This window comes from Pseudophryne corroboree, chromosome 8 (genome assembly GCF_028390025.1).
Source record: "Pseudophryne corroboree isolate aPseCor3 chromosome 8, aPseCor3.hap2, whole genome shotgun sequence".
NCBI classification, from domain to species: Eukaryota; Metazoa; Chordata; class Amphibia; order Anura; family Myobatrachidae; genus Pseudophryne; species Pseudophryne corroboree.
Window position 1 is genome coordinate 205,756,765 of NC_086451.1, and position 25,092 is coordinate 205,781,856.

Here is a 25,092-nt window from a genome sequence, read left to right on the forward strand (position 1 = left end):
TGGCACCAATGACAAAGTTAGCGGAAGGTGGGATGTCCTTAAGAAAGACTATAGGGACTTAGGAAAGAAACTGAAGGCAAGGACATCTAAGGTAATATTCTCGGTATTATTACCCGTGCCACGCGCTAGTCCAGGGAGGCAGAGGGAGATTAGGGAGGTAAATGTGTGGTTTAGGGATTGGTGCAGGAAAGAGGGGTTTGTGTTCCTGGAATACTGGGCGGACTTCTCAGTCAGGCGCCATCTCTTTTGTCGTGACGGATTGCACCTGACTGAGGAGGGGGCAGCGGTGCTGGGGGGAAGGATGGTTAGAAGGTTGGAGGAGATTTTAAACTAGGAGCCTGGGGGGAGGGTTTAGCTAGAAACTACGGGTCATGCAGTGAGAATAGTGGGGATGGCGGTAGTAAACGAAATGGGGGAGAAGTTGGGGGGAGGGTAAGAGCAGGCGGTAAGGTTACTAACATGGGTACTAAAAGAGATTTTACCAAAGCACTAACCAATGACGATTACAGGTCATCATTGCTACATAAGGTGAAAGATGTCCCTAACGCAAGGGAAAATACTTATCTTAGTTGTATGTATGTAAACGCCAGAAGCATTACTGGTAAAAAGGGTGAACTAGAAATACTTGCAGGAAGCAAACAGTATGATATTATAGGCATTACTGAAACTTGGTGGGATGAATCTCATGATTCGACAGTCAATCTAGAGGGCTATACACTGTTTAGGAGAGACAAACTAAATAAAAAGGGTGGAGGGGTGTGTCTTTACGTAAAGCCGTTTTTAAAACCTGATATACGGGAAGATATTCAGGAGGGGACTGTAGACACTGTCGAGACATTATGGGTAGAAATTGTATGCGAGGAAAAAGGAATAAAAAAAGTTAGTATTGGGTGTATGCTATAGGCCGCCTGGTATCAACGCATCTGATGAGGAATTGTTACTAAAGCAAATTGAAAGAGCAGCAGGAGTAGGAGACATAGTAGTGATGGGAGGTTATAACTATCCAGAGATAAACTGGAAAAACGATTCATGTGATACTGCTAGGGGCAATATGTTTTTAAACACACTTAATGATAACTACTTAGTCCAACTAATTGAGGAACCAACTAGGTACAAAGCAATCTTAGACCTGGTATTAACAAACAATGGGGATTTGGTAGGGAAACCCATAGGAAATAGCGACCACAATATGGTCACATTCAATATCAGTTTCCATAAACAGCCCTATACTGGCTCAACTAGTACTCTAAACTTTAGCAAAGCAAATTTTGAAAAGCTGAGGGTATTTTTCAGGGATATTGAATGGGAAGGTTTGTTTTTAGGAAAAAATACTATGGAGAAATGGGAGGTACTAAAATTCCTGCTAGCTAAAAATACACTCAAATTTATTCTTATGAGCAGCAAAAAAAGGAATAAAAATCATAAACCGATGTGGCTTAACAAAAAGATGAAGGAATTTATGGGCAAGAAAAGGCGAGCATTTAAAAAATACAAATCTGACGGGGAAGCAGAGTCATTTCAGCACTATAAGGAATGTAACAAAATTTGCAAAAAGGAAATAAGAGCGGCTAAAGTAGAAACTGAAAAACTAGTAGCAAAGGAAAGCAAAGCGAATCCCCAAAAAATCTTTAAAAACATTAATAGCAAGAGATTAAAGAAGGAGATTATAGGCCCTGTAAAAGACAAGTTGGGAGTCTTAAGAAAAAATGATAATGACATAGCCGACACACTAAATGAGTTTTTTTCAACAGTATTTACTAGAGAGGACCCAATTCAGGGACTGACACACAATCTCAATAATGAGAATATCCCACTGATAGGTACTTATTTAAGCGAGGAAGTAATCTATGACCGATTAAAACATTTAAAGATTAATAAATCACCAGGGCCCGATAGTATTCACCCAAGGGTTCTAATGGAGCTTCACTCTGAACTTGCAAAACCGCTATTTTTGATCTTTAAGGATTCAGTTATATCAGGTATGGTTCCCAAAGACTGGCGTATAGCGGAAGTAGTGCCTATATTCAAAAAGGGAAGTAAAGCTGAACCAGGTAATTATAGACCAGTTAGTCTTACATCTATAGTGGGGAAAGTATTGGAAGGTATTCTAAGAGATAGTATTCAGAAGTTCCTTGAAGTCAATAAGGTCATTAAAAGGAATCAACATGGGTTTATGAAGGACAGATCCTGTCAAACCAACTTACATGGCTTTTATGAAAGAGTAAGCTCAAACCTAGATCAGGGTAAAGACGTGGATGTAATCTTTTTAGACTTTGCCAAAGCGTTCGATACTGTACCACACATGAGACTTATCTACAAGCTACAAGAATCAGGGCTAGGAAGCACAATATGCACTTGGGTCAAAAACTGGATAGATAATAGGGAGCAGCGCGTTGTGGTTAATGGATCTTTTTCAACTTGGACTGAAGTGCTAAGTGGTGTGCCGCAAGGCTCAGTTTTAGGACCGCTATTGTTCAATATTTTCATTAACGACCTAACAGAAGGTCTAGAGAGCATGGTGTCAATTTTTGCAGATGATACCAAATTGTGTAAGGCTATAAATACAGAGGAGAATGCCGAGTCTCTACAGAATGACTTAGTTAAATTAGAAGCATGGGCAGCCAAATGGAGAATGCGCTTCAACACAGACAAGTGTAAGGTAATGCACTGTGGTAACAAGAACAAAAATTACACCTACCTACTAAATGGGGTAAAATTAGGGGATTCTGTACTGGAAAAGGACTTAGGTGTCCTCATAGATAGCAACCTAAGCAATAGTACCCAAAGTAGGACTGCTGCAAAGAAGGCTAATAAGATATTAGCATGCATAAAAGGGGGTATTGATGCTAGGGACGAGAGTATTATACTCCCGTTATATAAATCACTAGTGAGGCCACACCTTGAATACTGTGTACAATTCTGGGCACCGTACTACAAAAAGGATATCCCTGAGCTAGAAAAGGTTCAGAGGAGGGCGACCAAACTAATTAAGGGCATGGATACGATGGAATACAAGGAAAGGCTTGAAAGACTAGGCATGTTTACATTGGAAAAGCGGAGACTAAGAGGGGATATGATCAACATCTACAAATATATAAGGGGACAATATACAGATCCTGCGCAGGACCTGTTTTTGGTTAGATCAACACAGAGGACTCGTGGACACTCGCTCAGGTTGGAGGAGAGGAGATTCCGCACAATACAGCGTAAAGGCTTTTTCACGGTAAGGACAATACATGTTTGGAATTCCCTGCCTGAGGGAGTTGTAATGGCGGAATCTGTCAACACCTTTAAGAATGGGTTAGATAAATTCCTAATGGATAAGGATATCCAGGGGTATGGTGCATAGTCAAGCATTATAGTTACTATAAATAGGGATAAAATGCAACGGCTGATATCAGCATCAGTCAGAAATTTTAGTCAAATCATCATGCATAGGGGACCACAAATAGGTTGAACTCGATGGACAATTGTCTTTTTTCAACCTCAGATACTATGTTACTATGTTACCTCTGGTCCCAAGCATTTTGGATAAGGGATACTCAACCTGTATATTGTTTTTCCTGTTTGAGAAGCTTAGTTAGAATCCTATAAGGAGCTGCTGTGTTTCTTCTTATTGGAGGTATATTGTGTTGTTTGTGATTGTTATTTGGTTAGATCAGACTTTTTCAACCAGTGTGCCGTGGCACACTAGTGTGCCGCGACCAGATGCAAGGTGTGCCGCGGAGCCAGAGCAGCTTCCTGCACCTTCAGAGTGAACTGTTGGCCCGGGCTCTTCTTAGAGGATCAGTCGTGCTCTGGCCATGACCTATGCCTTGAAAACCATGTGATATCATAGGTCACGGCCGCCGCGTCTCACCACCTAGCCAGCCCACCCGCCTGCATACACATCTTACAGTTCCCGCCTGCATACACAGCTTTCCTTGCCCACCCACATCCACACCTGCCCGACTGCCCGCTGCTCAGTATTCGCAGAACTCCACTATGAACAGCCCCCGCCACTGAGGGACAGGGAGGAGGACAGCTGATAATAATATTTATTTTATTTCTCCTGTGGTGAACAATAGGATTTCAGTAGGATTTATGTGGGGAGAATAAAAATTTATAGGGGGAACAATGTGAATAATTCATGTGGGGAGCAACAGGATTTATGTGGGGAGAAATGTGATTGATTTATGTGTGGAGCAATAGGATTTATGTGTATGCAACATGATTTATGTGGGGAGCAATGTGATTGTTTATTCTGTGTAGGCCAATATATGTGTGGATTTTTAATTTTTTTGCTTTTACTGTGAAGGCCAATGTGTGTGTTTTTGTTTTTTTCTGTGGGGAACTGATGGTGTGCCTTGGCAATTTTAAAATATTGAGGGTCATTCCGAGTTGATTGCTCGCTAGCAGTTTTTAGCAGCCGTGCAAATGCTAAGCTGCCGCCCTCTGGGAGTGTATCTTAGCTTAGCAGAAGTGCGAACAAAAGGATCGCAGAGCGGCTACAAAAAAATATTGTGCAGTTTCTGAGTAGCTTCAGACCTACTCAGCGCTTGCGATCACTTCAGACCATTCAGTTCCGTATTTGACGTCACAAACACACCCTGCGTTCGGCCAGCCACGCCTGCGTTTTTTCGAACACTCCCTGAAAACGGTCAGTTGACACCCAGAAACGCCCGCTTCATGTCAATCACTCTGCGGTCAGCAGTGCGACTGAAAAGCTTCGTTAGACCTTGTGTGAAAATACATCGGCCGTTGTGAAAGTATGTCGCGCAAGCGCACTGTGTCGCATACGCATGCGCAGAAGTGCCGTTTTTTCCTTAATCACAGCGCAGCGAACATTTTCAGCTAGCGATCAACTCGGAATGACCCCATTGTTCGGTGTGCCGTGAGTAAAAAAAGGTTGAAAATCACTGGGTTAGATTGTTACTTCTGATTAAGTTAATAGAAAGATTAAAAAGTAGCACTATAAATGCAATATACCATAGTTGCAGTGCAAATTTAAATTTTTTATTTCACAATTTCTTTTCTTTACACTTTCAGCATCATTTTTATTTAGCTGTTTTTAACGATAAACCCTCAAAATGGAAAACATTCATTTTTAAAGCATATATCAATAAAGGTTGTTGACTTTATAAAATATCACAATCAGGGCCTGCAAACTATAAATTTGTGCCCTCCCATACTTTACAAAGGGACAGTGCAGATAACGCCCCCTGTAGCAGTGACACGTATACACATGCTCCCTGCAGTAGTGCCGCTTACATCCGTAACGCCCCCTGTACCAGTGACGCTTAAACACGTAACGCCCCCTGTACCAGTGACGCTTACACACATAGAGCCCCCTGTACCAGTGACGCTTACACACAACGCCCCCTGTACCAGTGATGCTTACACACGTAACGCCCCTGTAACAGTGACACTTACACACATAACGCCCCCCTGTACTAGTGATGCTTATACACGTAGAGCCCCCTGTACCAGTGATGCTTACACACGTAACGCCCCTGTACCAGTGACGCTTACACACAATGCCCCCTGTACCAGTGATGCTTACACACGTAACGCCCCTGTAACAGTGACACTTACACACATAACGCCTCCCTGTACTAGTGATGCTTACACAGGTAATGCCCCCTGTACCAGTGACGCTTACACACGTAACTCCCCCTGTACCAGTGACTCTTACACACGTAACGCCCCCTGTACCAGTGACGCTTACACATGTAACGCCCCCTGTACCAGTGACGCTTACACGCGCAACACCCCCTGTAGCAGTGATGCTTACAAACACGCAACGCCCCCTTTACCAGTGATGCTTACACACAATATGCCGCACAGTCACACACACACAGATACACACACATGCATACTGTGCATACATTACACACATACACAGTCAAACATTACACATACACACAGGGGCGGATTGGGATGCCATACCAGCCCAGGCAGGGCTGTGGAGAGGGTACATACGTCAAAGTACTGGTGGGGTGTGACCACAAATGAGGAGTCGTGGCCACTAACCTTAATAATAATAGTAATGTGAACAAGTACTATTCATTTGACATGGGCCACTATGTGCAGTGCCACAAAGGGGAATAATTGCAGATATCTCCATGTTTGTGTATGTGTGTGTAAAATATTTTATTTACAGTGTACCTCTTATCCCAGGTAACCCTCTCTCACTCCCCACATGCTCTCTGTGTCTGAGCACCTGCTTCTCTCTCTCTGGGCGGGATGTACTAAAGCAAAAATGCGGTTAAACCCCCGAAAACGGGGGGTTTACCGCATTTTCAAATTAACTAAGACCCTACCGCAACGTTTTCGCCGTCCAGGGTATCGCCATCTCTGGATGGCGATACCACATAGAAGCCTATGGGCTTCTTATCGCCAACCACCGCAACCCACCGACACCGCCGACTCCGCCGCAGACGCCGACCCCCCTACCTCCCCGGTTTACCTTCCTGGACCCGGAAGGTAGTTTCCTCCTCCCCCTAGCAATGCAGCCGGACGTCCTTCCGGCTGCAGGGGGAAGGAGGAGGCGCCGGGGGCAGCCTGCTGCTGCTTCCCGGCGTCTAGCCAGTGTGGGGACCCCTGGGAGGTGACGGAGACCCCCCGCAGACCACCTAACAGGTATCGCGGGGGGCCTCCGTCACCGCATTGCGATATTGATCGCATATGTTAGTACATAAGCGATCAACATCGCTGTGGTAACTGGCGAGGGGCGGCAATGTAGATAGTTTCTCTCTCTCTCCTGCACCTCTCACTCCCTACTTCCCTCTCTTATACTAGGGTGACCATATTATCCCTTTTACCTGGGATGCTCATGGATTACACAGGTTCTGTGGCTGGCTGACTTCAAGCCTATATTTCAGCTGGTTTTAATCAGCCACAGAACCTGTGTAATCCATGAGTGTCCCAGCCTCCCATGTAAAAGGGATAATATGGTCACTCTACTTACACCTGCACCCTGACCCCTCCTAAGCATTCTCCCTCGCGGCTACTAAGCTGTCTCACTGACCTCTTATTAACTGTTTGTTTATTATGTGTGATGTACAGTGATCATTACCCTGCTTCAGCACATACAGTACCCTGTTTGCCCCCCAGCGTTTTCCCTGACATCCCCCTATCACCCTGCTTCCCCTCCTGCCCCTTGTTCCCCCCCCCCCAGTCTCCCTAACATCCCCTATCACCCTCACATTTCTCTCATGCCCCGTTTGCCCCTAGTACCTGAGTACAAAAGGAAGAATATGATCTCATATAATTATCTGTACAGGCGACATGTGATGCAGGGGAACTTGAGCTGTAAGTGAAGAGACATATCAAACTCCTGTAGTCCACAGTCCCTGTGATCACAGGCTGAGGTGGGAACTATCAGACAGAACAATAATAGGTAGCTCAAGGGCAAATGTATTAAGCCTTGAGAAGTGATAAAGCAGTGATAAGTGGAAGATGATAATGCACCAGCCAATCAGTTCCTAGCTGTCAATTTACATATTGGAGCTGATTGGCTGGTGCGTTATGACCTTGCACTTATCTCTGCTTTATCACTTCTCCGGGCTTAATACATCTGCCCCTATGTTACTGCAATGGCCTCACATATGCTGCTGTTGAGCGCAACCTTGTACTGCAGCCAGCAACATCCCACTTGCTTCTCCTCCGGCTGACCTGCAGGATTCAGGAAATGACAGTCTGGTTTGTGCGCTGCCATTGGTTGCTCCTTCCTCTGAAGAATACAGTGAGGCCCGCCCCTTTCTGCCTCAGTGCACGGATGATGGACAAGGTGGGTGGGCTGAGGCCGGCATCGGCTGCATTTCTGTGCCTGCGGCCCTCCCCTCCTTTCCTAATGCCAGCGTGGCCAGACACCAAGCCTGCCTGCACTGGTTGCGGGCCCCATTAGACTGTAGTAGTTACTGTATAACTGTATTGTAGTAGGTACTGTATAACTTTGGCCCTGATTGCTATGCTGCAGAAACACTGAAAAGATTTATATATATTTATAAAGTTGTTGATTATGAATGCTACATGTGCCCTCTTTGCACTTCTACTCAGTCCAAAAGACTATCCAGTCTTCCTTCTTAGGGTCTGCATGAAGAAGCATGTTTCTCCAAATTCTTTCTTCTTTTATGGTTTCATGTACTAAAATTACACTTATTGTAGAGAAAACTATCTCCTGCTTCGCATGCTATCGCTGCAAAGTATTTTTACTAAAAATAACCCCACCGAGGAGAGTGAACGGAGAGGAAAGAGACACATTCCACCCTGACTGCACTATGTGAAGTGGGTACACACGGTACGATGTGTACCCACCAATGCGTCGGATGATCCGAGGGCTGACATATCGCGTGGCCATACACATGGAACTATCGGGTGCGTGACCGCCCACTATGCCCCTTCCCTGCATAGCGCTGTGTGGGAACACCAGCTGCACCCCCGATCTTTTGAACATGCAGAAAGATCAGGGGAGGTGACAGGTGACCCCACGGGAGCGTGCCATGCACGATATAGTGCATACACATGGAACAATTGGTCATCCGATCGATTGGGAACACCCACATCGTTTGACAATATATAAATAAATGCAATACATCCCACCACATACTGTATACCCAGTAGTGTAAATAACGCTGGTAAGCATGTAGATTTGTAGTAAAAGTCTCAAAGGACAGCACTTCCGATAAGAGCTGCCCTTTGTAATATAAGGACTTCCGAGGTTTATGACCTGTTTATGACATGTGCGAGCCATGGGGGATACCAGAAGGGATCCTATAGGATCCCCCTCAGGGAACTATGCAGTAAGAAGAACACAGGCCTCTGTAGGCAGTGCCATCAACAGATGGCATTGCCTATCGGGTGCAAAGTTCAGCATGTTTTGCTTTCCATATAGGAAATTCAGCATTACCTTTTTTTTTTTTTTTTAAGTTTTGACCACATTTTCCCAGTAGTACACAGTACAGCCTGCTCTCAGTGAGGAGATGCATAAAATGTCAACTACAGGTGATAAAGCTGATACTGGAGAAGACAGCTGCCAGAAGTGCCCTCATCTTAATAACAGCTAGGCCATAAAACTGTGGAAGTGCAATATTGTCAGTGGTGGATTTCCCACTAGGCATGTGAGGCACGTGCCTAGGGGTGCCAGTTGCTGGGGGGGAAGAGGGAGGCAGCACAGCATGCCCACCTGCATGACAGCACTACTAAGCCAGATGAACCAGGCAGGGCCACCATCAAGGGGATGCCCTGTGGACAGTTGTCCTGGGCCCGGCCACTCTGACAGTTTGGGAGATAGAGCAGAGAGGACTGATTTGTAAAGATAAGTATGTTGTATGTCTCTGTCTGTGACTGTATGTTTTGTGAGTAGGGGGCCCGGGGCTGTGAGCACATGTGTACCTGGCACTGGGGGCATATCTATCAGGCACTGAGGGGGCATTTCTGTATCAGGCAATGGGGGCATATCTGGCAGGGGGGGCATATCTGGAAGGCACTGTGGGGGCATTTCTGTATGTGGGGCACTGGGGGCATTTCTGTCAGGCACTGTGGGGGCATTTCTGTTTGTGGCTCTGGGGACATATCTGGCAGACACTGTGGGGGCATGTCTGGCACTGGGGGCATTTCTGTATCTGGCACTGGGGGCATATCTGGCACTGGGTACATATATGTATCTGGCACTTGGGGCATATCTGGCATGCACTGTGGGGGCATTTCTGTATCTGGCACTTGGGGCATATCTGGCACTGGGGGCATATCTGGCACTAGGGGCATATCTGGCATGCACTGTGGGGGGCATTTCTGTATTTGGCACTGGGGGCATATCTGGCAGGCACTGTGGGGGCATTTCTGTATCTGGCACTGGGGGCATATCTGGCACTGGCGGCATATCTGGCAGTCACTGTGGGAGCATGTCTGGTACATATATGTATCTGGCACTGGGGGTATATCTGGCATGCACTGTGGAGGCATTTCTGTATCTGGCACTTGGGGCATATCTGGCACTGGGGGCATATCTGGCACTAGGGGCATATCTGGCATGCACTGTGGGGGCATTTCTGTATTTGGCACTGGGGGCATATCTGGCAGGCACTGTGGGGGCATTTCTGTATCTGGCACTGGGGGCATATCTGGCAGACACTGTGGGGGCATTTCTGTATGTGGCAATGGAGGCATATCTGGCACCAGGGTTTATTTAATGAGGGTGGTTAGGTACCTGCCTAAAGAGTCTACCTTGACGTGGCGGCAGGCTTGGTAATTTTTGGCCAAAATATCTGCCTAAAATATTTTTTTTGTAAAAGTGTGTGTGTGTGTGGGGGGGGGGGGGGGGGGCTGCCTATTTTGTCAGTCCCTGGCCCCACAATTTCTGGTGGCAGCCCTGGAGCCAGGTGATTTTTTTTTTTTTTTCATTATGACTTATTTCTTATTTTGTAACTGGTGAGGGAGGAGTGGGAAATGTTCAGTAAATTGTGGTGGTGGAGGGGGGTTGAGGTTGGTGCTGCTTTGGCAGTCGGGAAGTCCCTCCATGAAAGGGGCAGTGACATGATGGGTACGACCGATAATGTTGTGTCTTGGAGCTGTATGACTCCTAAATTCGCCCCTGAATATAGTAACCTGTTGTTAGCACTAGCAGGTAGTAGACAGAGAAAATGCTTTATATCAAGGAGCGATATGTACAGGGATTTTGCTGCCTTTCTGTTTGCCGACTTAGGACATTTATTTATTATTTATTACCAGTAATTTATTTAGCGCACACATATTCCGCAGTGGAGCTTACAATCTATATTCCCTACCACATGTACACACGCACACATTCATACTAGGGTTATTTTTTGTTGGGATCCAATTGACCTGCCAGTATATTTTTGGATTGTGGGAGGAAACCCACGCAAGTACGGGGAGAATATACAAACTCCGCACAGGTAGAGCCATGGTGGGAATCGAACCCATGACCTCAGTGCTGTGAGGCAGTAATGCTAACCTTTACTCCTTAGTCACATTATAAGCCAGAACAGATAGCAATATCTGCTAGTAATAGAAACAGACTAAACAAAACACCAGAGAAGTGATAATATTAAGTTGCGATGAGAAGCTGTATTGCTGTTGAGGTCTATCACTGTGGTTTGGAAGATGAGTTAACAAATACCAGTAACGGTCAACATGTCCCCTATTTATCCTGTTTGTTTCAAGCATATTATTATCAGGTTTGTTTTGGTCTATACACATTGACCATGATTGGATGATATATTAATGTTGTGTGTGTAGCTCAACACTACACAACTTGAAATCTGTCCATCTTTTGCACATGGCCCACATGTTTTATTCTAGATTGCCCTTGGGAATCACAAAGGGGAAAAGTGTAAAACTACTAGTGAGCCAATCTATGGATTTGACAAAAAGGAAATATTCTGGGATTCTAGTTTGATGAGCATAGAGCTGATCTAATGCAGATGTGATTTGGATATACATAAGTAAGTGCTAAACTGATCAGGCTAAAAAACAAGTTGCAAGCTATTTGCCAATATTTGTCTGCCTACAGTAACAGAATCCCTTACATATGAACAAAACAGATATTCAAGTGACCTTAGCAGCAACAGTATTAAAACGTTTTCATATCTGTACTGTGTGCAAAAAGCGGCTCATAATCATTAGAGCAGGTAGGTTTAATGCCCTCATATGCAGACATCGGCTGTGGATTCCAGGGCTGGTAATCATTACCAGCTTCTGTTCGATTATCACAGGATTGGCAATTACCTCCAGGAAGAGGAGGAAGATGAGCTTCTATATCCACCTGTCGATAGGTTCTGGGAGAAAAGGAAAATGTCACAGAGATGAGTCTCTCAAAAACACACCTATAGCACATATACTGTAATCATTCAGCATAGTTGAACTGCTTTCTAGCATGTTAAGTTGGCTACATTCGTTTCATATAGTTTTCCTATTCTATTTATCAAACCATTCACATTTCTTTTGTTATAGAATTAAAGAGAAGGACTTACACTGTTAAGTTCAAGGATTTCCCTGTAGGAAATAAAAACAGAAATGAACAAAACATTAATGCGATGAATACAGCAATACATGCTCCCTGAGCACCCTGATATATTCCGAATTTACAGTATACCTTTTGCAATTGCCTTCAAGAATATTTTAGAGATACAGAGCCGTCCGTCTACCTTGCTAGCAGCGCACACCCTTATTTTAGGTGCACTGAGTCCTGCTTTTCCCCATAACTAATAACGAGGAATAACTATCGCTGCTGCAGGGTGTAAGGCTTGGCCGTCTTTTCCATGGGCAGTTGCTCAAGGGCTCCAGAAGTATAAGAGCCCTAGCCCTCTTTCCAGTGGTACCAGATTTCGAAAATTGGCCCTGAGGAACCGGAGATTTCCACCTTCGACGGTCCCCATCTGAGCCTGTTAATTGCTTTTCCTGAAGGAAAATGGTATAATGGCTGCGCTAACTAGAGAAATAAGTAATATAACTGTATAATGTATGCTGCTTTTGGAATAAAGGGATTCTCCAATCCCCTGGAGAAGTAACTATATATGGAATGGTTTGTATTCCAGCGCAAGGACTTTTTTAGGTAACAGTGTATGAAATAAAATATATATAATATAATAATGATATAATAATACTGATAGATATAAAATATTTATTAGAAGAGAAATCTGATTGATATATGGTACACTGACATGAAGAAAGATATATATTTGATTTCATACACTGTTACCTAAAAAGGTCCTTGCACTGGAATACACACCATTCCATTTATAATTGCTTTTCCTGGCCAGATATCTCTGGTCCCTGCTCCAGCTCCACATGCCTGGGATGCAGTTTTAGATTTTGTCGGTGGGCTGCTCCAGATCCTGGACACTGATCCCCAAGTCCCCAGTTCCTACTAAAAGGTGGGTCTCTCAATTTAAAGCTAAGAAATCCACACAAAGTAACCGGAGATATCTGTGGTGAAGCAAGCTGCCCTCCCACGGAAAAATTATGAATATTAAGCCCACGCCACTATACACCCCTCCCCCGCATAATAAACACCCTCTACCACCCTAGAAGTCATGAACCTAGGCCTCTTATATTAGCCTAAAGCCCTTCTTCTACAGTTTAGTGTTCTCACTCCCACCCCTTCGCACCAACCCCCCGCCCCCATTCATGCAGGAAAGGAGTAATTAGCAGTAATTATGCCTACAGATCCTGCATGCTGAGCGGAAGATAGAACACTCCTTACCAACCTCCCACTGCTAGAGAATAGGTAGGGGCCCCAGTGCATTGCTTTGTCCAGGGGCCTACCATGCTGTTAAGACGGCCCTGGTGTAAGGCTGCAGATGGCGGTAAGCCCATTAACTGCTATGGGACTGGTCTGCCTGAAAGAATCTTGCGATCCCTCTCTGGTGGGCTGCAGGATGCCCCTAAGCGACTTGTGTCTTCTGCCGCATTGCACAGCTAGAATGTCATGCATGCTTACTAGCTGCAAAGGATGCAATCATTTAACTTCTTCCGGATCTCAAGGACTGGCTCTCTATGGAAGAACTTGTCTTGATGACTAAAATTGATACATCCGAGGGTAGTTAGAATCCATATTGCTACGATTTGCAACCATAAGAAGTCATCATTTTCTGGGGCAGACCACATATTTTAATAACTATCCCCTATAGCTAATAATAAGATAAGGTCTCTCATTTTTTATATATATAGAGAGATCTCAGATTTATGATGTAACTAAGTGACCCATATGATCTTTAGTAGAGGTGTTTCTTTGCTGTCATATTACAGCAACGGTAACAAGTGGTGTTGCACTTTTCTCACATTACCCTATTGATATAAGTGAAGAGGGGAGGTTTTGAAGGTACACGCTAGTCACACCCTAAAGCACATGCCACACACCCTTGATTGCTGGTCACACACCCATGATCACTAATCACAACCCCTACGATGGCATACAATAAGCCCTTCATAAATTTCAGCTCTACGCCCATATGGACCTTAATCTGGCACTGATTCACTGGAGTATTTATAATGGGTGCAGTGTGTGCAGTGCGCACAGGCCCCCAGGGTCCAAGGGGGTCCACACCACACACCATGCACCCATTATTTTTAATACTCACCCTCGAGAGTCTCATTTTATCTTTGATTCTATAAAGTATAGTCTAATGTGTAGACTGTTAGAGTGGAGCAGTAGAAGTGTTCCTCAAGAATCTGTTCCTGGCCCCCTTCTCATCTCCATTACACCTTCTCCATTGGAAATCTCAGAGGCTGTTTAACATCAATACTGAGACAGCCAGAAAGAGCACATTGCACATGGTCATGGACTTTGATTGCTTGTTGATTGGAGGAACAGGTTAGACAATTTACACCAATGCATCTGTTTGTAAAGAAATCTAGATCACCTGGAATTTTTTTTAAAATCCATGGTGCATCAGTTTTCCAGGAAATAGATAAATAGTTAGATAGATAGATAGATAGATAGATAGATAGATAGATAGATAGATAGATAGATAGATAGATAGATAGAAAGATAGATAGAAAGATAGATACGGTATCATACAACATACTCATATACTGTATATATCAACATACCTTTCTGCTTATTTTTTCTGGTAATGAGGACAATAATTAGGACTATAACACATAGAACACAGCATATAGTGATTATCAGTAAGTAGAGGTGAAGTCCAGAGCCTGTAGAAATAGTAAAAACCATAATTTATCATGACTGCTAAGCTAACATGAAATTAAACACTACTCTATATGCACCTAAATGAAGTTTTTTTTTTTTTATAAATGTGCACCTAGAAAGTTCAAAATATTGTACGTGTATTTCATAGTATAGTATACGATGAAGCCCAATCTCTAGCAACACAAGTGTGGAGGGAAGATTAAATATTTTTTTCAGTACAGGGAACTCCCCTCTAATTCTTTATCTTATTTAAACTATCTTGGAAAATGGTGTAGCAGCCATTTTCCTGCATGCACAGCAAGAAAATCTCTGGGAAAATGTCAGTCACACTATTTCCCGGAGACCTGAGCAAACGCACTAGACTCTGGGACAGAACTAGTGTCTCCTAGTGCCGGTAGTGCCCAGAGTCTACAGCACTGTTGGCCAGAGAGGAGGGGACCCAGATGGAGCCTGCACACAGTCCTCCTTCCCTCTTGATACACCACTGGTTATTGGGTTATTTTACATATGCTGTACAGGGAATGTGCTTTTTTAGTTTTACTTTAACAAATACTGAATATTTAGAATTACAATATACATTGTGACAATCTGGTGTCATTTGTTCAGTAGAGTGCTTTGTGGTGCAGTGTTTTGGGTACTCTAATCACGGTCAACAGACAGCTTTTCAGGTGCAAATTAAACAAATGGAGTTTTACTGGCAACATTAAGCATACATGAAAAACAATAACACCCTAGCTCTCATTCAGAGCACTGGCTCACAGCTTCATCCCAATCTATCAGGAAAAAAAGGAAAAAATATTCCTCTAACCCACTGAAACAGGTCAGAAATGAGATTTGATTACTACATGATAACAGAAATAAAGAGATCTCAGTTTGCATATATTTGCAAATGGTCGGTGGGCCCATATTTTTTTGCCAAATATTATGCTGCGACCCTCAATTTTACTCTATGTTAAAAATTGCAATTGATCTGATTGACAGTGTTCTTAGGCCCTCATTCCGAGTCGTTCGCTCGGTATTTTTCATCGCATCGCAATGAAAATCCGCTTAGTACGTATGCGCAATATTCGCACTGCGACTGCGCCAAGTAATTTAACAATGAAGATAGTATTTTTACTCACGGCTTTTTCATCGCTCCGGCGATCGTAATGTGATTGACAGGAAATGGGTGTTACTGGGCGGAAACACGGCGTTTTATGGGCGTGTGGTTGAAAACGCTACCGTTTCCGGAAAAAACGCAGGAGTGGCTGGAGAAACGGGGGAGTGTCTGAGCGAACGCTGGGTGTGTTTGTGACGTCAAACCAGGAACGACAAGCACTGAACTGATCGCACAGGCAGAGTAAGGTTGAAGTTACTCAGAAACTGCAAAGTAGTTTGTAATCGCAATATTGCGATTACATCGGTCGCAATTTTAAGAAGCTAAGATACACTCCCAGTAGGCGTAGGCTTAGCGTGTGTAACTCTGCTAAATTCGCCTTGCGACCGATCAACTCGGAATGAGGGCCTTATTAGTGTTTACAGTGTGCACCTGCATTTTCTCTTATGTTTAGAATTAGGGTGTGCAATTTTTTATTGTGCAAGGATATGATTAAGCCGCCAGGCTGCACAAAGTCATCTCTGTTTCTGGCGGACCGTAAGGCTACATAAAATTAGCACCCAGTGATCTTGGGGTGCATCCAGGTGAGTTGGCTCTCAAGTTAGATATATTCATGAATGTGCTATTATCATGTAGCATAACAGTATGCAATTATATGACCGAAAGTGGGTGCTATTATTACGTAGGTGTAGACACGACCTCCTGGCCTTTCTTAGATGCAAGTTCACAAGCACATTCACAGAGAGTTTGTGGTTTGCCTCCTGCAAATTTAAGCTGGCCATACAGTAGTGCGATTTGGCCTCTTTTCATCCGATTCAGACGCATGAGGCCGAGAAATCGGATGAAAGGTGGCCAAATTGCAGGTGTTTGACATCTGATCTGATCTGATGCACAGTCTTGTGCGCATCGGTGCTGAGTCAGTGTTCGGACATGCTGCACATAGGATACATCGGAATTGCAGCCATCAGGTGCACATCGCTGCTGGTTTTTCAGCACCTGCGATATATCACATGCGATTTCTCGCATATCTCCACTTGAGTGGAATTTCTCCGGAACCGAAGCGGCAGCAGCAGTAGCAGTATGCAATATATCGCATGCAATAAATCCCATGTAAAAAAAAAGGCACATCAAGTACCACATCGGATGGAAGCACTCCCGGGGAGCTGCTGGGGGAGTTCAAGGGAAAACAGATCCGACTTGTGCCTCAGACAAGTCGCAGTAATGTATGGGGGGGCTTTAGACACTGAACTATTGGCCCCTACTGATATCCAGTCTCACTGGGATCTTTTGGCTGCCACAGCCCACTTGGACTCCACAGGCAGCCACTCTGGCTTCCACAACCCCCACCTGGGCTGATTATACAAAGTGAGTAGCCTTACTTCACTTTCCAGTCCCCTAGACCAGAGGTTCTCAAACTCGGTCCTCGGGGGCCCACACAGTGCATGTTTTGCAGGTCTCCTCACAGAATCTCAAGTGAAATAATTAGCTCCACCTGTGGACCTTTTAAAATGTGTCAGTGAGTAATTAATACACCTGTGCACCTGCTGGGTTACCTGCAAAACATGCACTGTGTGGGCTCCCGAGGACCGAGTTTGAAAACCTCTGCCCTAGACTGTCTCCATTCTGCAGCCTTTATGTGTCATCACACCCACCTTTCCTTCTCCAGCCCCACAAAGAAACCATGGCTCACTATCGCCCTCTATGCTGAAATTGCAACAATATCTGTAATGTAACATTCTGTCTATATTTTCTGTTCACGCTTCAAAGATGTTTTAGACCCCTGATTTTCTAGTATAAACATACCCTCCCTTCTCCCAGATCCCCTGTTCTTCAGCATGTTTCCTTTCTCCATGTGTGTTCAGTTATGCAAATATTTTGCATTCTGCAATGTATATTTTATTTGTATATATACAATATAATGAGAATATATAGGGGGTAATTCTGAGTTGATCGCAGCAGCAAGTTTGTTAGCAATTGGGCAAAACCATGTGCACTGCAGGTGTGGCAGATATAACATTTGCAGAGAGAGTTAGATTTGGGTGGGTTATTTTGTTTCTGTGCAGGGTAAATACTGGCTGCTTTATTTTTACACTGCAATTTAGATTTCAGTTTGAATACACCCCACCCAAATCTAACTCTCTCTGCACATGTTATATCTGCCCCCCCTGCAGTGCACATGGTTTTGCCCAACTGCTAAAAAATTTCCTGCTGCGATCAACTTGGAATTACCCCCATAATACAGTTAAAAGGTAGAATTCAATTTGTGAAAATTGTTACTATGTAAAGCAGTAAAATCAATGTGAATTATCATTTTTCTTCTATTACCTGTTCTAGCACTATTCTCTGGATTATTGTGGATCACATCTGCGATGGACATGGACATCACAGTTGTGCGTGCATTGAATTTTCCAGTCTTGGTAATGGTTCTGCTGTTCTCTATTGTGTTGATTTTACTGACACTTGAAACATCTTCAACATGTGAAGTTCCTATATCAAAACAGATGGTACATTTGCAATAGGTAATTATCCTTTTGGAAACTGGATCAAAAAAATCACAGGCAACTGTTTAAATGTAAAATAAACAATAGAACTAAAAGTAAGAATCACTGTAATTCAGAATATACTATACATATAAATGGTATTTCACCTACAGTTATTCGTGTAACAGCAGACATTCCCTCTGAACAAGGATGTTATATGAAAACAGTTGGCCTATGTTCAAGAGGGATCAGAGTGGGATGCAGTGTCATTTGCAGCTAATGTGATTTCTGGACTCAGAATTTGTGGGTACTGAGCTTGCCTGGTTGTATCATTCTGGATGCAAGGAAATCACAAATCAAGGGGATAGCATGGGATCATCTTGTTTCAGGAATCTTTCTCCACTGCATATCCTGAACCCACAGTAGATAGACAAGTGACTACAAATTGTTACAATTATTATTACTTAGTTATTAGTACAAAAATAAATAACATTTCAATAGCTACAACTACCTTGTTAAAACCAGGTCTATTAGTTTGTGTTCTAAAATACAGTTACAGAACCTCTTATAAATTGATAATGGTTTACAGGCCCAAGACTACTTTTTGCACATGGCCCAATAATGCATGATGTCAGTGGTGCATCTTAAAACCAAACAGTTGCTGGCTCTAGCGCAATCCTTAGCTTCATCTTCTGAGATATGACTGGTCATGTTCCTCTCATGACCAGTCAAGAGATCTGCAGTATACTGTAGTGTGTGAGTGGCAGTCTGTCAGAGAATCAGAGCAAGCTGATTCATTTCACTTCAACAAGCAGCAAGGCAGGAACAGGCTACACTAGGGCAAGGAAGACCAGGGTGGTTGGGAGCTATCACATTTAGGCTGCAGTGTTAGTAGGTTGGATATTGAAGTAATTTTTCAGTCTTTGCCATTTCAGGTGGATCTGACACCCACACAACTATTGTAGCTGCAGATTTATATTTTAGGGTATCTGGACTATAGTTCTACACTAACAAAGGTCTACAGTCAATAGGTCTGCAACTAATGGTTGACAGGTTAACAGGGTCAACAGGGTCAAAAGACCGACATGTAAAAGGTAGATAGTTCAAAAGGTCGACGGGATCAAAAGGTCAACATGATCAAAAGGTCAACCTGACAATGGTCGACACACATATGGTATTCACAATTTTTTTTGAACTTTTTCATACAATACCATCCACGTGGACTACGATTGGGAATAATATCCTGTGCCAAGCTCACCAGTAGCGGAGCAAGGCACCTTGCCTGAAACATGGCAAGTGAAGCAAGCTATGTGAGGGGACACAGTGCACTAATGGGGCTTGTTTGTGGCAGAAAAGCGACAACCCTCCCCCCCCAAAAAAAAAATGGTGCCTACTTTTTTTGAGTCGGCCATTTACATTTCAACCTTTTGACCCTGTCAACCTTTTCTACTGTCTACTTATTTTATGTCGACCTTTTGATCCTTTCAACCTAATGCATGTCTATTATTAGTGGTATACCTATTGACTGTAGACCTTTTTAGTGTAGATCTAATAATCCACACCCATACTTTAGGGGCAGTTTGTAGTACCAATAAAAGGAGCATAGACTGTGCTTTACAAATATGTGTCCGAGTATACTGCTATACTCAGTTGACATGCCACAAAATTTTATATAAAGGCATTTAACTTTACCAGAAATCCGGTTAAGCCCATGTAGATAGTGTGTATTGTTGACACAGAGTTTATTCAATCTACCAAATATCCAATGGAAATTGTGGCAAGAAATTGGTTTGCACCTACATCTCCTAATCTCCATCATTGGAGAGCTTTGATTAATGATGTCTCTGGTCATGGAATGCTGATGTTTAGATCTAGGGGTACATTAGCCAAATACTATGTGAAATGGGACAGATGGAACACCTGATGATTTTCTAAGCTTGGGAGCATTGTAGCGGTGCACTGGTCTATGAGGTGGGCAGGATTATATGTATGTACTGAGGCAACTCACATCACACTGTGTTATGTAAACCACTTTTTCCCAGAATTGCTAATTATGCTACGGTAGTTATTCTACTGTCTGTACATATTTTTACTACAGGCACCAGACACTCTATAAATGTTCTCTTATGCTTGCAATATAACATACACTTAATTATTTTCTTTTCCTGTGTGCAAAAATATTTATTACTACTTGTACGTTTGTTTTGTACTTTGTACATTCAGTTAAAACTAATAAAACTTTACACAATTTAAAAAAAAAATTACCAATGGAAATTTATGGACTGGTCACATAACAACATTAATATCAATAATTACTAATTACTGCACCCACACAAAGACTTTTTCCTTTAAAAAAATATATTTTATTTTGTTTGTTTTTTATTGGAATTCCACAAAAGGAAACTAAAGTAAATCTGTTAATTCTGTTGTATATCACCAAGAAATACTTTATAAGTAGAGATGAACGGGTCTGGTTTACGAGAACCGGATTCACCTGAACATTGCGATTCGAGCCGGGAGCCTGACTTGGATCCCAAATTGAGGCAAAATGTAATCCTAACGTCGTCAGATTCTCACAGGTTTTGGATTCTATATAAGGCCCCCGGTGATAGTGCCATTTTACTCCAGCTGTGGAGGTTGTAGTGAACGGATGCGTCGGTGCAATGTGCCAGCCAGGGGTGCTATGTTTTTGTGTATCAAGGGACTGGAGTTGCTGAAGGGTACTTCTGTCCTCCAGGGGTACTGTGTTCCATCAAGGGGCTGGGGCTGCCGTGTTCAGGGGCACTCTCTCCATCCATAAAGGGGCTGCTGTATAATCAGTGTACAGTGTACTATAATCATACACCTATTGTGAGGTACACTGTGGGTGGTCTGTGCTTTGTTGTACATAAAGGGGTCCTCTGCCAATCTAGGGTTACTCTGTACCAGTTATAGCTAAATGGTATATAATAATAAATCAATCAATAAATAAATTATATATATATATATATATATATATATATATATATATATTTTTTTTTTTTTTAATAGTAAACCCCAGTGTAGTCATACACGTATTGTGACACAGTAGGTGGTATGTGCTTTGTTGTACATAAAGGGGTCCTCTTCCAATCTAGGGGTACTCTGCACTAGTTATAGAAGCTAAATATATAATTTAAAGAAAAAAAATAATGATATATTTTATAAAAAATCCAGATAAGGTATGCGGCAACATGCACTACGACATTTCTTATATATATCCTGACCGGGGTTAAGTCAGCTACGGTCTCCTGTTCAGTTTGTCACCACACCCTGTTGAGCTTACACCTGCAAGGGTGAGGGTGAATTTTTTCAATTGCTGAAACTGACAGTATTTCCTGACTGCATCTCGATGTATTATTTTATAATGTTCAAGTGAACATATGAAGCTTTTATTATGTACTTTTTAATAAAAGAAACGTTTGGTATCATGTCTACAGTAATTAGGCCATTGGCCATTTTTTCAGGTTTATTTCTGGTGTGAGGGTATACTTACAGGTGACATCATATACAAAAACCCACACCTTGGAGAAACATTCATTGATTATACTGCACATGAAAAAGTGAATTCAAGTCTCTTATAAGGCTATACACTGAGCGCAATTGTTTTTTTCTTGTATGTATTACTTTTTGGGAGTCCACTAACAGTGGCTTTCTCCAAATTGCTGCTGGTGACCTGAGCGCAAGTTTAAAGACATTTCGTGTACATATATATATATATGCGCTAGACCCCAGTGTACTATACTATTATTTTTCTGTATCACTGACGGTCAGACGCGCAGTGTTTAATCATACATGTATTTCATTTGTGACACTGTAGGTGAAATCAAACCATAGTGTTAGGTTACTATTTCTGACTCATACATGTATTTTGTGACACTGTAGGTGAAAGTGAACTGCAGCATTTATATTTGTGTTTCATACACATATTGTGTGTCACTGTAGATGAAAGTAAACTTCAGTGTTAGATTATTATGTCTGACTCATACACGTATTGAGACACTGTAGGTTTTAAATTTTTTGTACAAATTGTGGTTTGTGCTGTACCCCACTTCGTGTTTTTTTGATAGATATGGAGGATGAGCAGGAGAGCAGGAGGCACATACTAATGCTGCAGATGCTACCACTAGTCATGATGATACAAGTCTGTTTAAGTCATTGACTAGGGACAATGCCCAAGGGCATATAGGGCTTAAGTCAGGGCATATAAAATCAAAGAAGCAATTTAATTTTACAGTGGTAAAGAAACAACATCAAAAGGAAAGTTAGCTGCAGAAAAACATGAAAGTGGCAAGAAAAGACTCAGGTCTTGGCCATTAAGTAGTGTTTGTGCAACTGTCAGTGAGATATTTTCTTCTGCATCTCATGATGATGCAAGAACTAGTAGAGGTTTAAAAAAAAACTACTAATGCAGTAGAACAAACTGTGCATTCAGAACAGTCACATGTTTCTCAGGAACGTTTAGGGGTGTTCACATCAGCTATGTGTGAGTCTGACATTCTCACACTGTCCTCATAGAGAAGCCTCTTTGACCTCCCACCATTTCTGCATCATCTGCACATGTGGGGAGCAGTACAAAGAAAGATGGTGATGATAAGGGCGGGCATGAAAGAAATTGAGAATTTGAGTGTGGAAGTGGAACAGGATGAGGTGGATATGGGTGTACTACTATCTGACACTGAGGATGTTGATGATGATGATGTTGTTTGTGTAAGTCAGCCACCAGTGACTGCAGTTCTCGCCCGTGATAAAAAGAAAGCCATTGCAATGCCTTAGAAGGAGACCAAAAATACCACCTCTTGGGTGTGGGATTATTTTTACCCAAAGCCTGACAATGTTTGTGAAAGCATCTGCTCCATTTGTGAGGCCAACGTTAGTAGAGGTACAGTAGGTTAGTCATCTAGGCAATGCCTCCGTGTTAAGTTATTTGCAGAGAGTTCATGAAATGTACAAGATTATAATGTGATTAACACTTTCATCATCAACCTCCTCATTAGTGATTGGAGGAAGTCCTTCCAAAAAATTGTTTTGCGGGTGCCCAAACAAAGCAAGCACTTTAGCCACAAAAGTGTCAGTCCCTGTCACTGAAGTGCTTGGTTTGTTAAACTGTGCATGTCCTTTTTAATATCCATCATGGGGGATGGGGTCCCAAGGACAATTCCATCTTGCACCACTTTTCTTTTCTGCCACTGTGTGGCAAAGTTTCATAGATGTGCTATAAACTTCCATGTGCTTGTGCCACTGCTCTGTCGGTTACTAACCAGCCAGTTTGCTGCAGCCTTTGGCCTAAAATGGATGAAAACAATTTTGTAAGGTGTGAGGTCGTCAAAATGGACATGACTGGAAATGTTTTGGAAATGTTTTGGATATCCAAAACCAAAACACACAAGGTTAGATTTGGCAAAACCAAATACAGATCAAAAACACTAGGGCGATAAAGATCCAAAACCAACATCTTTATTTATAATTAGTGGTCCAGCATTTATCCACCTTTCCAAAAGAGCAAAAAGCTGGCTCTTTTATTCAGTTTTTATAATAGAATCCGCACCTAAAATGATAAAGCATTTTTTTAAATGTATGTAAATGAATTACATAAAATATGTGGGAATAATATGGTAGCCCAACAAAGCATACCATTTAAAAATAAACATCCTACTGTACCACATCAAATAACAGCACCCATGTAATTATTTATACTAGGATGTAGAGATCTGAGCATTTTGTACTTCTGCACAAGACACAAAATACAGGTATCCCCCAGCACTCGGGATGACATCAGTAAAAGGGTTTGTTAAATATTTACTAATATTATCCTTTAAGCTTTTTAATTACACTTTTCACTTTTTTATCACCTTTTACGCATAGGATCTCATACAGTAAGGATTGAAAAAAATTGTGAATCGCAAACTGGCAGATTATCGAACGACTGCGCATGCGCAGCCTTCGCATTATGCACGTGTGAGTAAAAATAGCATAAAAAATGCGTGCACATTGTGATCACAATGTAGATGCTGTTTGACTGACAGGGCGTAAACCTGCTGTTTTCTGGGTGTGTGTGAAAAAATGAAAGCATGCCCAGGCATTTTTAATGAGGACCTCTGACGTCAGCGCTGACCACTTCCAGCCTCTTGTGTCGCAAGAATTGTGAATGACCTTGCCTGGCACAAATAGGAAAAATCTTTGATGTTCCGGTAATTGCATATGGTTCCGCGAACAGCCGCATATTGCGATGCATTCGCAATTTCTGCAATGGCCATTTTTTCTAAATTTCTGGGCGGCAACTATTTGATCGCAGTAACTGCATTTTAGCAGAAATTGCAATCCTTACTGAATATGGTCCAATGTTTTTGCTTCCTTCTTATTAATATTCACTAACACTTTAGCCTTTCACTGTTGTGCTGCCCTGGGGTAGCTAGCCCTTGCTGGTTTGTGGGGTACCGCGCCCTGGACTTAGACTCAGTATTAGTAACCCCAAGTCGTTAGAGACGCCTTGAAGTTGGCCTGGGGGCTTACTGTATCTTTTCAAATATATGCAGCTGAGATCTCTGATTTATCTACCATACTGATGTCATCCCTAGTGCTGGGGGATACCTATTTTTTGTTTCTTGTTAACAAAAAAACAACCCTTACATGCACCTGGAGCAGGGCCGGTGCAAGGTCTCTCGGCACCCTAGGCAAAACTTCTGCCTACTGCCCCTTCCCCCTACCTGCACTTCAGGAGAAAGGCATACTGCTGCTGACCCCACCCCGTCTGTTGCATGGCTGCTCCCTTCTCCCCATCTCTGCAGTCCGTGTGGTCTCCTGCTGCCCCCCCCCCCCCACTACCACCACTCTGCTATTTTAAA

At 42.8% G+C, this 25,092-nt stretch overlaps 1 protein-coding gene across 1 annotated transcript in view; it reads right to left on the minus strand.

Moving 5' to 3' along the window:
- Positions 1-10,343: 10,343 nt before the first annotated feature.
- VSIG4 (V-set and immunoglobulin domain containing 4) overlaps positions 10,344-25,092 on the minus strand; it is a 279,878-nt gene continuing 265,129 nt past the window's right edge. The window contains exons 6-9 of the mRNA XM_063935615.1: positions 18,075-18,236; positions 14,554-14,655; positions 11,973-11,994; positions 10,344-11,777 (exon numbers count right to left, since the gene is read on the minus strand). Of these exons, the coding sequence (XP_063791685.1) occupies positions 11,573-11,777; positions 11,973-11,994; positions 14,554-14,655; positions 18,075-18,236 (491 nt within the window). The 3' untranslated portion in view covers positions 10,344-11,572. The remainder of the gene's footprint in view (positions 11,778-11,972; positions 11,995-14,553; positions 14,656-18,074; positions 18,237-25,092) is intronic.